Source organism: Lytechinus pictus, chromosome 18 (genome assembly GCF_037042905.1).
Source record: "Lytechinus pictus isolate F3 Inbred chromosome 18, Lp3.0, whole genome shotgun sequence".
Lineage (NCBI taxonomy): Eukaryota > Metazoa > Echinodermata > Echinoidea > Temnopleuroida > Toxopneustidae > Lytechinus > Lytechinus pictus.
This window is the reverse complement of record NC_087262.1, coordinates 1,571,389-1,584,201: the sequence shown is the minus strand read 5'-3', so window position 1 is coordinate 1,584,201 and position 12,813 is coordinate 1,571,389. Positions and strand designations below refer to the sequence as shown.

At 36.2% G+C, this 12,813-nt stretch overlaps 1 protein-coding gene across 1 annotated transcript in view; it reads right to left on the bottom strand.

The window, feature by feature from the left end:
* LOC129281713 (extracellular matrix organizing protein FRAS1-like) overlaps positions 1-12,813 on the bottom strand; it is a 75,592-nt gene that overhangs the window by 18,045 nt on the left and 44,734 nt on the right. The window contains exons 37-46 of the mRNA XM_064113368.1: positions 12,271-12,411; positions 11,284-11,532; positions 10,608-10,700; positions 9,256-9,406; positions 7,814-8,040; positions 6,476-6,743; positions 5,700-5,780; positions 4,928-5,097; positions 4,237-4,360; positions 3,150-3,361 (exon numbers count right to left, since the gene is read on the bottom strand). Coding sequence (XP_063969438.1) covers positions 3,150-3,361; positions 4,237-4,360; positions 4,928-5,097; positions 5,700-5,780; positions 6,476-6,743; positions 7,814-8,040; positions 9,256-9,406; positions 10,608-10,700; positions 11,284-11,532; positions 12,271-12,411 — 1,716 coding nt within the window. The remainder of the gene's footprint in view (positions 1-3,149; positions 3,362-4,236; positions 4,361-4,927; positions 5,098-5,699; positions 5,781-6,475; positions 6,744-7,813; positions 8,041-9,255; positions 9,407-10,607; positions 10,701-11,283; positions 11,533-12,270; positions 12,412-12,813) is intronic.

Sequence of the window (12,813 nt, the reverse complement as noted above, 5' to 3'; positions counted from 1 at the left end):
ACGGATGGGAGTTTTGGGTAGCAAAACACATTAAGAAACATTTGATAGTAACCGACGGCTGTCTAAACCATCAAAAAAAAATTCCGATAGATTAAATGCACATTAGAGAGAATTCATGAATTGTCATTGACTAAATATACACTTCAGGCAATACAGTAGATTTTTTAAATATTTCATAAAAGAATGCATTCAACATGAAAATACCTTAATTGGCCAGAGGGGGAAGGGGCTGCAGTAGTGGCAAACATGGTAAATGAGCTTTATAATAAAATTATATGTGGACTGTTTAAAGTCTCAGAGGGATTCCTGTGAAAATTGTCACACAGTCCCATTCTGCTTGAAAAGTATCTTTATACTTCGACAAGTATTTTGTCGTCTTGGTCTTGGATGACTCCATCTCCATGATCTCCATGGTCACTGGCGATGCGATTGTAGTGTGGATGAATCGGGACGGGGCGTGCTTCGCACAGCTCAGCCAGCAGCCAAGCGCCAGGCTAGCTCACTCACGAAAGAGAAAATGTTCGAATCCGATCAACTCAAGTGAAAGTAGGCGAAAAAATCTCCACTTTGCTTCTAATTCTTCAGGATTGTCAATAAATTATTCCTGAAACTGAAAGTCGGGGGGTAAAAGTAATCCACTTGTTAATCCCATCGTTGATTCCCAGTTTCAGCTCGAATAAAGCGCAAGCAAGCTTACGAAAAATGCCTCGCAGTGCTCGTTAACTTTCCTTCTCGGAGCTGGCACAGCGCGGCCGGCCGGCTGGAGCCGCGCCGGGGCGCATCGGGGGCCATGTGCATGGATTACCGCTGAAGAGTTTTCATCACACATTGCAGAACCCGGAAATAAAATAACTTGTTAGACTACTTCACCAGTCGTTCAGTAAAATTATCTTCATTTACATGGGAAATCAATGTACGATTATACAAAAATTGGTAGAAGTTACTGGGTAAAATGAAAATGTGATAAGGAGGTTCCACGTGGGTGTTAGGGAGTTGAACATGTTAGACTCGTTAAACAGTCGTTTGTATGAATTTTACAATTTAACAGCTAAAAATCCTGATTATCCGGGAGATTTTGGCATGGGGTCGGGAGAACGGGAGATTGGATCGCAATCCAGTATTCTCCCGCAGGATCCGGGAGACTTGGAAGCTCTGTAAGCAGTGCACAAATATGAAAGCAATATATTAATATGAAAGCAAAAGTAACAAAAATAATATCTAATATGATATTCGATTTAAAAACCTCAAATAAACTGAGTGAACTTAACCCTCAATCTCCCGGGGTGTTTTGATTCTTGTCATTCCCGGGGGGGGGGGGGGGGGGGGCCATTATGGCCCCCCCTTAAGATCTCAGCCGTGGATTGCGCGATCACAACGAAAAATTTGCATGATGGTAGAGAATGACGTAATCTACGCAGTTGCATTGGTAAATTTCACTGAATTCATATATTTTCATTTCATATGAATTAATTATGCTAATTTATTCATGAAATCATACTCTTTGCTCTGATTCACTAAATAAAGCTCCTAGAATGCTATATTCTTTAAAGCATTCCTAACAATTGTGAATGAAAAAAATTCTGGTACCAAGACCGATTTCTTATGTATTTTATTGTTTTTTAAATTTCTTATGTATTTCTTTGTTTTTTTACTTTTTGTTTTTATTGTTTTTTCGATGGAAATTGTTCCAGACTTAATTCTGATCATAAACAAGGCAAAATTAATTAAGTTTAATCATTAAAAGTAGAAATAATGATACATTTATGAATTTTGGCCAATTACACAATTTGCATTGGATTTGTACATGAAATCACGTTTATGAGCAATTTTGGGTCTGACATGCACTTACATAATGTTGCGTAATGTCGTAACCGCGTACCCTGGCGTCACAAATTTGGTCTCAAAATTTGCGCGAGACTTGAAAGTAAAAAGTCAATGAGCGGCGAGGTCAAAAAATTTTGCGCAGCAGATATATCGCGAAAATTGTCGAGGGGGGGGGGGCATAATGGGCCCCCCCGGGAGAATTAGGGTTAAAGGGATGGTCCGGGCTGAAAGTATTTATAGCTTATTGAATAGAGTAGAATTCACTGAGCAAAATTCCGAAAATTTCATCAAAATCGGATAACAAATAACAAAGTTATTGAATTTTAAAGTTTAGCAATATTTCGTGAAAACAGTCGTCATTAGGTGGGCTGATGATGTCACATCTCCACTTGTTGTTTTGTATTTTATTATACGAAATTAGGTTTATTCAAATTTTTTCCTCCAAGAACTAGAAAAATTGGATTGACGACTGATTTAGTGCATTAGATATTCATTGCTGCAACTTATTTCATTAGAAGGAAGACATACATGTACTATTCACACAAGTATGAAATAATGAAAAAATTATGATTTTATGTAATAACATAAGAAAACAGAAAGTGGAGATGTGACATCATCAGCCCACCTAATGAATATTCATGACAACTGTTTTACCAAAATATTGCTAAACTTTAAACTTCAATAACTTTATTATTTGTTATCCGATTTTGATGAAATTTTTGGCATTTTGCTCAGTGAATTCTACTCTATGTATTAAGATATAAATATTTTCAGCCCGGACCATCCCTTTAAGTCAGCAGCTTGAATCATGGGGTCAAATGAAATCAGCAAAGATTAATAATAATCCTAAGTTTTATATCACACAAATTACAATTAAATCTCTTAGCACTCTGAAGTGGTAGAATGAAAAAGAAAGAAAAGAGAACACTATTGGAAACTATCATTACATAAATTTCAGACTGAGAAATACCTACAATGCATTATCAAGCAAGAACATTTGAGGTTCAATCATCTCTGAAAAAGATCAGACTTTAAAAGATCAAGAGAAGAATTCTTTAATATCATCAGGAAGTTTATTCCATAGTTGAAGGAATAAATGTTAAAGTGCTCTTTGCCCAAAGGATATTGTATATACATTAAGGGGGACTTTCTGGAACTAGTCTGAAACTTGTTGACAAGCTGTTGTAAGTAAAGAGGGTCTAATTTATGCCCACGTTTTAATGAGTTACAACAGGTCTGCTTATCAATCTAACTATCATCTCCTTTCATTTACAGCTTCAAGATTAAACTATGTGAAAAAAAAATAGGATGATATTGTATCTCACCTCCACGGTCTGCTGAGGGTTAAAGGTCAGCATGTTGGCATTCGGGACAAAATCTTGTCCAGGGGCGGCCGACTGAGGACTGGTTGATTTAGGTGCACACCAAACCATTGAGGTGTAGGAGAGGTCGCTGCCATGGCGATAGACCTCAATCTCCACTGTCCCGGCGTCCTCTCCAAACACATAGTTGGAATGGCCAAAGAAGATGGTGGATTCTAAAATGAAGGGAGTGAAATATTTTGATGGGTCAATTGAGGGATTTATATTTTCAAAAAGAGAATGAAAACATACATGACTTATATAAACATTGGTACTAGTATTATCTACTTGTAGCGTTAATTTGTTAGTGAAATGAAAATGATGTCAGTGAAGGAGTATTTATTCGCTTTTAGAAACATAAGGTATAGATTTGGGTGATAGCAGCGTCTGCACTAAAGACACACTCGATTTCATCTTGAAATGAATGAACAGGATTCTGCTCTCAAAGGTAACTTGTTTCCTGCACACCAACACTACACTGGGTGAATTCAAGTTTAGTGTTGATATTGGTGTTGTTATTAGGTCAATTTGAATTTCAGTACAGCACCAAAATTAAAATGCAGCTGGTACAGGGACAACTTTCACGGGGAGTCGAGATTTCAATAATATGACCTGGATAATTTTCATGAACTCAGAATGGGTTTTGGAGCTAGGGTCAGCTATCTAAATTGTGCTACTGACACCAACACCAGCACTTACACCAAACCAGAAGTCACCCTCTATGAGCATATGATCAAATCACACATCATATTTTGTGTGCCTTGCCACTAGCAGTTACCATGACAACAGTCCGCATTATTTCTCTGCTGCACTTGTAAAAAAAACATATATATAGTGCACACAATGTCAGATGGAGGCCTAATGAACGCAATTTCTTGACGGGTCCATACTATTATACAATAATTTAATACAAGTTGGTTCACCAACCACAAGTCTCAACAGATTTCGTGATCAATAAAATATGCAATATAAAAAGTGATATCAGGCAATTTGTTTGAAATTTGACAAATGTCTCAGAGACGTATAGTAGACATATAGTAGTGTATCTCACCATCATTAGGTCCATTGATGATAACACTTGCTCTAGCCTTCCTTCCAATCCTGGTATTATACGATGGCATAGATAGAACTATCTCAAACTCCTCCTCCTCCTCATATAGCGAATCATCAATAATCTAATAACAAATCAAACATAGATATTTTTAGTCTATAGAATACATGTATGCCCAAAGAAAGGGGAATAACAAACAAAATATGTGCTTCAAATTCTGAGAAGCGTTTCATGAAGTGTTTTGCCATCAAATTTCGCCAACTAATTTGCTCTCGACCAATCGGAAAACAAGACTTCAGTAGCTTATAACAATGGTCAGTGAAAAATAACTCACAAAAATCTCTGTGAAAACACTGCCCCGTTCACAAGCATCTTCTTGAAATACATTTATTTGCACCGGCAAAATAGCATAAATTATGAATATTTTGGAAATGCACATTGCATTGAAAAGAGATGAATGCTGGCACAACAAAATCATTCAAGTAACATGATATACTTAAGAATCAATCTGACAATTTGACATAAGGACAAAGCTGTAGGATTCACAGAATTACCAAATACTGTATTATAGAGTCAGATCATTGGGTTCATTGGCACTCTTTATTCTGTGTAACACATGGCATATTGTATGTTATCTTCAGAGCACAAAATGTGATCAAATATCGAGTCTCACGACATTACTAAAGCATACCTTAATATCGCACGATGCAGTGTTGACTCCTTGAGGGAAGACTACTTGATATTCAAGGGCCATACCTCTAGTCTTATAATCAGACCCTGATTCAAGCCCAGTCAGACTGCTCCCTGTAGCTGTGCGGGGTACGGTGAAACAGATGGCAGATACCGATGTGCTTGCATCACCTTGGTGATAAGGATGATAAAGAAGAAGGAATGTTTAGTTCGATGTAAAAATAAGGTGCACTCATGAATAGGTAAATAATGTTAATGTTAATGTTAATTAATAATGTAATATGCTTCAATGTGAAGCAAGCAGTCACCTTGGAGCCAAAGGGTCAATCAATTATGTATGTCAGACCCTCATACGTGGGACTTTCCTCAAGTGATTTGTTGTTTTCTAGTTTCATACGAAAAGTTGTAATGCTCTCAAATCAAAATTGCTTGAATAGTTCTTAAAGTGAGGTGAAATTGGCAAAACAAATGGGGATTGGACAATAAAAAAGGTTGATTATTTTATGGAAATGCCAATAAATATTCATACAAATTTGAATTGATGGCTTCTCTATGAATAAACTAGTCTTCCAGAGGAACAAAGTTGAATTAACACAAACACATTTTTAAAGCAATTATTATAATACAATAACTATTGCATGGGCATAACTGGTCTCCTGAGTACAATAAACAACTTCTTATGTCCTCGAGAATCAATTTCCTTTCGGATAAAATTTACGTGAAAATTAATTTCCTTTATTTATTACTTTTTAAAAAATGACAGCTATTCTTACCTTTCCTAATGACTGGAGCGAAAAGGAAGCCAGCGCTTTCATCAACATGGTATTCCAGATCTGCAAACTCAATACTGGGTTCTGCATAAAAGAACAAAGAAGAAAATGATTACCGATTCCCATTCATTAAAATAGACCTCAATTCTTGATTTTTGTGAAATCTTGACCTACAAAAGGAGTTAAGAAAAAAAAAAAGATATCAGTATATATGAATGCAATACATCTGGGTTCTTTTCTTTTTTCAAAGAAAGAAAATAATTCTATATAAAAAATAATGCAAGCATTGTTCTAAATAATAGATGAAGGTTGGCAAACGTGACATTAAGATCATGAGCCATATAAATCAGAATTGTCTTGCAAATGACATATTTCCAAACAAAGTCCAAAACATTGATAAAAACACAAGATCCTAATCAATATCGCAATGAGTAAGCAAAAGAATGTGAAAGGAGGAAATTTTAGTTAACTTTCCTGGCTAAAAGTGTCTCAAATACTTAATGAATATGCGACGAATGTAATAATCATCTGTGCATGCACTGGCGGGATCTCTTGTAATCTCTCCAAGAAATTAATGAAAGAAAATAGTATCATTGGATTTAGATAATTAGACTAAAGAGATGCTGCAAGAAACTAACGTTCAATATCTTAGCAAGCATAAGTCATCAAATCAAGCAAACGTCCATTGATTAGATAAAAATTTGTAGTTGATTTGTGTTTGATTGAAACTTGACTTTCTTGCTATGCCCAGTAAGGAAAAAGATTAAATGAATACATACCATCTTCAATATCATTAATTGAGACAATAGCTCTAGAAGGTTCCCCTAGCAGTGCATAGGCTGGTGTGCTTAGTACAACAATGAAATCTTCTGGTCCCTCAAAGATCGCATCATTGTTGATGATGATAGTACAGGTCTTGGTCTCCTCTCGTTCTTCAAACTGGACCTGGCCCGAGTGTTCAACGTAGTCGTTCTGGCCCTGTCGTGGGTTTGCCCGGGAGGAGGAGGTAGCGGAAGCGGGCTCGGTACTACAGAGGACGATGGCATACTACCAAAATAAAATGGGAAAAGGGTGACGAGCATTTGTCAGCTTGTATTCTCTTCTATTTCTTTATATCTCCTACATTATCAGACATGTTGTAGTTCAGTCCCACCCCCCATGCTCCCTCCCCTTTCCTACTCAAATATTTCAAGTAAATGTAATTCCAGCCAGAATAATGGAAATATTCACACATTTTGCTCTTTTAGTTGAAAGCATCACAAATCAGAACTCAGGAGTCATCACTACATACATGTATTCGATAAATTCTTGGCATATATTGAACAGCCATAGAGAATTCATTAGATGTGAATGAGAGGGATGTGGGTGTGAATCACACAGCATTTAGAGCAAATTAATAACACTCGCATCCTCTGGCAAGGCATTTATCTACATCTGCCACTCTCCACCCAGGTGTAGTAAGTGGGAACCAAGTAGAAAGAAATTCCTTGAATGCTGGAGCACCCAATAAGAGTAGCCATACTAAAGATGGGGCAATAGTATGCAGTTCTTAGAAACATTGTATTCAGCACTACATATATGTTGCATATTATTATTATTACTATCATTAATAGTAGATGAATTGTGTTTAGCTCATGCGGTATCAAGACTATCTGAAAAGTATACCAACTGCTTGTAGACCAAATGGGTTTAGCCTAAGTGGTGTTAGAATATCTGAAAAGTAGACCAACTGCTTGGAGACCAAATGGGTTTAGCCCATGTGGTGTTAGAATATCTGAAAAGTAGACCAACTGCTTGGAGAACAAATGGGTTTAGCCTAAGTGGTGTTAGAATATCTGAAAAGTAGACCAACTGCTTGGAGACCAAATGGGTTTAGCCTAAGTGGTGTTAGAATATCTGAAAAGTAGACCAACTGCTTGGAGACCAAATGGAATTAGCCCATGCGGTGTTAGAATATCTGAAAAGTAGACCAACTGCTTGGAGACCAAATGGGTTTAGCGCATGTGGTGTTAAAATATCTGAAAAGTAGACCAACTGTTTGTAGACCAAATGAATATGAACCCAATACCAGAACCACTAGTCCAGTCATTACTTAAGTTACCACAGCAACAGCATACCTGATTCACATTGCCTGTCCTTTTCAGTGTAACACTAATGGTTCCTTGTGTCTCGCTCACGTTGTAGTGTGATTTCTCAAAGTGGATGAGTGACCAGCGGATTCTGTACACCGTTCCGATCACCATGTTAGGGTGTGTGTCGGAAACGTCGAATACGAAGCTATCGCTGGTCTCAGACTCAGAACCTGGTGTTAGCACGTAGCGGATCAAACCGTTGTTAATGTCCTCTGTAAAGAAATTAATAACACTCTGTGAAATATCAAGATCCTTTTCTGTCCTATAATATTTTTTTACAATCATGAAAGAATTATGGACATATTTTTTTCAATCGTAACCAAAATATATATGTAATATGAGATTTACATTAATATGCGATACAAGTTTGGAGTTTACCTGAACCACCGGGCTTTAGAGTACCACAGACCTGCCAACCTCTAGGAATGAAAAACTGTATTCTGTGATAAAAAAACTGTATTTTTCCCCAAAAAAGTGTATTTCATAATAAAATGCTTGGCGCACTCGCTCATCGCGGCGTTCAAGCTGCATGCAAGCTAAAATGCGCACTGCTCTTGCAAATGAAAAAAAAAACATTGAAACATGTGTATATCTTCACACTGGTTTTAAAAAAATGATTGAAAAAAAAAGTTACCTGAAATTACATTGATCTATTAACCATATTTGTGTACGTTTTATGAAATAGAGACATATAGAGATTATTTTTCTCAATAAATTACGATTTAGTAAAAAAAAAAAAAGTACTAAATACGGCTAAAACGTACTGGTTGGCAGGTCTGGTACCAATGTGTCAGTCACATTTTCCCCCCCGCATTTTAGCATTTTTAACAACTTGAGGCAGAGCATAAACATCCACAGTCAAAATTGTATGGGAATCGGTCCATGAGGCCCATGCATGGCTGCATGAATACTTGTAGCTATACTTATCCCCCATTGAAATCGGTGTTCCAAACAATGATAATTGACAATGATTTAAACGGGGATATTAAGAATTCATTTGGCCATACATTGGGCCGTCATGAACCAATTCATGTCAAAGTTGGTGGGTGGAGGTTATTCATGCTCTACCGAAATATGGTCATAAAAATGCTGAAATGTACAAAGAGATAACTGATAACATCACACTTTGGTACTCTCTTGGAACTTTTTCAAAATAGCTGTTTTGTTAAAGTGTAGAACATCTCATAACGTCTGATAATGTACATGAAACACTTATTAAGTTGTACAAACCAATGCTTTCCTGTTCTATGCAGTTATTTTCCATTGTATCTTATACTTGTTTGGGGCCACTGGTGATGATCTCTTTGCTTCTTAAGGGGTCTACACCTTATGTATCAATGCCTTATTTAATTATACACATTGTAAATAATTATATGCTTTTGTTTTTACACATGAAGGTGAAATAAATGAAAATGAAATGAACATACCCTGAGTAAATGCAGCCACCGGTGTTCTTGGAATCAGAGTACTCTCTAGGTAACCATGCCTTGGGGGTGTGGTGACGGTGTAGACTAAAGACCGGTCGGCTGTGTCTGTGTCCATCGTCTGGAGGGTGCGACTCGTGATCACACCCATAGCCTGGTTATAAAGATATGAATGAGTATTCATTCAAATCTTATTGTCCACAGTATGGAAATGATATTTTTTCACATTAGCTTAAAATCAACTTTACAACTTGTATATGTAATCGTAGATAATGACATAGACAGTGACAAAGAAATTCTGCAAAATAATGAGAACAATAAAATAAGGACTTTATCCTGTTCTCGATGATTGCTGGAAAATTAAAAACATGCAGTGGTGAGAAAGGACTTCACACTTCAGGGGGACAAAGGAATTCAGAAAATGTGAACACTTACAAACCTAACTGGAGAAGATTGTGTGATTTCTGTTTTCATTCTATTTCTAGTAGTATTTTTGCTTTGCAAGCATCATTCAAAGTTTTTATGTGACCAATGGTAAGTTCTGCTTGTCAGGTGATTCTCTTAAATTTACAATAATGTAAAAAAGGTCAGCCTGTTCTCTGTTACCAATTATACAGTGCGTCCCAGAAAAAACTAAACCGAGATTTAGCGATGATTTATCATAACTTAATCACAAATACAATAGATAAAAGACCTACCTATGTAAAGCTTAGAACCTCCTCTTTCATCTGATGTTACTTAGATTATTACTTATCCACGCATGAGTGGAAAAAAGTTATGTTCCCTTGAAATAATGCTTGTATTTCCATAATTTCATTAAATAAACGTGTTTTCACCAGTTTCCCACAGAAGCTATCGCATGGTTAACAAAAGACTTAATGCATGGCTGATCGTCAACAAAACGGAGTGTCGAGTGAGGCTGAACGCTAGCCTGTAAAACCTCTTCATATTATGAAATTATTGAAATTCAAGCCTTATTTCAAATTTCAAATAACCAGAACTTTGTTATTTCTTGACCATTTTCTGTAATTGAGGTATCAAATTAAAGAGCAGATATTGAACTTTTTAAAATTGTGGTTTTCTTTTTGAAACCCAGATACAGCCTGCCTAATGAGTTTTTGGTATCCTTTCTTCAAATTGTTTTTGCTCACTCATGCGTGAATGAGAAATAATCCAAGTAATATCAGATGAAAGAGGAGATTCTAAGCTTTACAATGGTAGGTCATTTGTCTATTGTATTTGTGATTAAGTTATGATAATCATTGATAAATCTCGGTTTCGTTTTTTGTGGGACACACTGTACAATGTATAATTGATCTTAAGATTGATATCATCAATAATAATTCTCAACTTACCCTATCATCCACATATTCTAGGTATGAGAGACCATTGTTAGTGACAATCCTTGGTGTACCATCATCTACTGGCATCACTGTGATGTCAAACACCTGATGGAAGAAAAAGAGAATAATAGAAATTATAATTCAATTTTCACAACAAACTTTCTCTCTCAAAAAGATATCAAATCAAATAAAAAGTCAGAAAAACATCAATTCTTTCATGCTTATTCATATCTTACTATCATATACAACAAAGATCTAAAAATGAATTTAACATGGAAATTGAAATACAATATTCCCAATCCAAGAGATTATCTAGACCTTTTATTTTCTGTAAGTGCCAAGTTCAGTATAGACAGATCCCCCGCCAACTGCACGATCACGCCCAAAAAAGAAAAAGGGACACGGAACACCTCCGGCAAAATTACTATTGAAAATTTTTGTAAAATCATGTTTTGGGGCAATTTTTGTTTTGACATGCACTTACTTACACTAAGTGTTGATCTACTTTGGAACTATGGGCCCTGGTGTCATAAATTTGATTTTACCAATTTCACAAGATAGAAAGAAGAAAAGTGAGGAAACATTGCTGTGAATCGGACATTTCACCCGAAGCATCAGGGGACAGCTTGGGAGCCACCTCCACCTAGTTAGGGTTAACACAAATCTTTATTTTGCCATTTCTGCATACCTGTGGAGCAGAGGTTGTCTGGAGCTCTGTCCCCTTCTCAATCACAAACATAGGATTAGTGCCGTCCGAGACCATGAACTGGAACTGATCCGAGAGTGTGTTAGAGCCGTCATGGTTGTAGCTGATACGATTCTCATATATATCAGCCATTGAGAAGGTGAGGGTCGGTGCATAGCGTACATTGTCCAGGGTGAAGTCGACCGTCCCGTGGGTAGGCTGGGTGAACACTGTAAACATGATATGGTCCTCCTATTCAACAAAAGTTAAATACATTGAATGCAAGCAAGTACCGAGAAAAATACTTATTTTATCTATATATTTTGTCAATACTGCACCAAATTTAGTCTGAAAGCAAAGTGAGAGATGCAAAGAAATGCTAAGTAAACAGAACTTTCCAATATTGGTCCAAATATAAAGGATGAAAAATTGATGTAAAAACTATTGCAAAAATAATGCTCCCATAAGCGCCATGCTAAGAAGAACCAAAATATGCATGTCCAGTGTTTCTTCCTCATAATTTCCTGAAACAGATATTTTCTTATAATACAATAATAAATTTGCCATTTCATCCTATTCAATGCAATCCAATTCAATTCAATTCAATTCAATTCAATTCTATTCAATTCAATCAAATCAGTTTAATCTAATGAATATCAATTTCATTCAAATGAATTCATTTACTTGAATTTGAATTCAATGTTTATTCAATATAAAAGTCTCTCATTAATTGTCTGAATGGTCATGTTTACCAAGAGAGATTTGACTTTCAAACTTTGTTTTTGTTTACTATCTATGGCTAGGAGCAATATGAAAGGGAAAACTGACTTATTGTTATAAATGGGCTAATAATAATATTTAGAGCGTTTACAAATAACGTGTCTAAAATCAAATGTAAAATAGAAGATTGTCATTATCATCATCATAATTATCATGGAAGAGTTAATAACACAGTGAAAGGTAGAAAGTAAACAATAGGGGATGACTTACAGAAGTGTCTAGATCGATGGCCTTCAGTTCAAATTCAGTGATGGTCTTTCTAACTCCTTCCTGTACACGCATCCCAAGATTAGATACCAACGGAAGGGAGTCATCCACAGGACTGATGTTGATATAGAATGACTGTGTCACCTGTAAGGAGAAATAATTTCAAGGAAAGATAAGTTATTTGGACGTACTAAGAATATTCTGCATCTCTTATGGGGAGTGCTTCATAGAGAATCGTATGAGTGATTTTCACTGACGATATTCTTTCCTGAGCCAATCATATGCAAGGATTTCAGTAGCTTATAACAGTTGTTTGTTTCTTGAAATGCACCCCTGTTCCTTATCCTCAGGTGATTATGATGATCAATAATTTATCCTCACATATTATCATTATGTTCCCAGTCTGTCTATGCAATTGTAGACAAAATTTCTTTTCACTATTTTCAATGTTTCTTCTTTTCAATTTCATGTCTCTGGAATGCTTGTCCACTGAAAATAAGATCAGAAGATTCGCTTAAAACATCAAGAAGGGTCTACAATCCTATT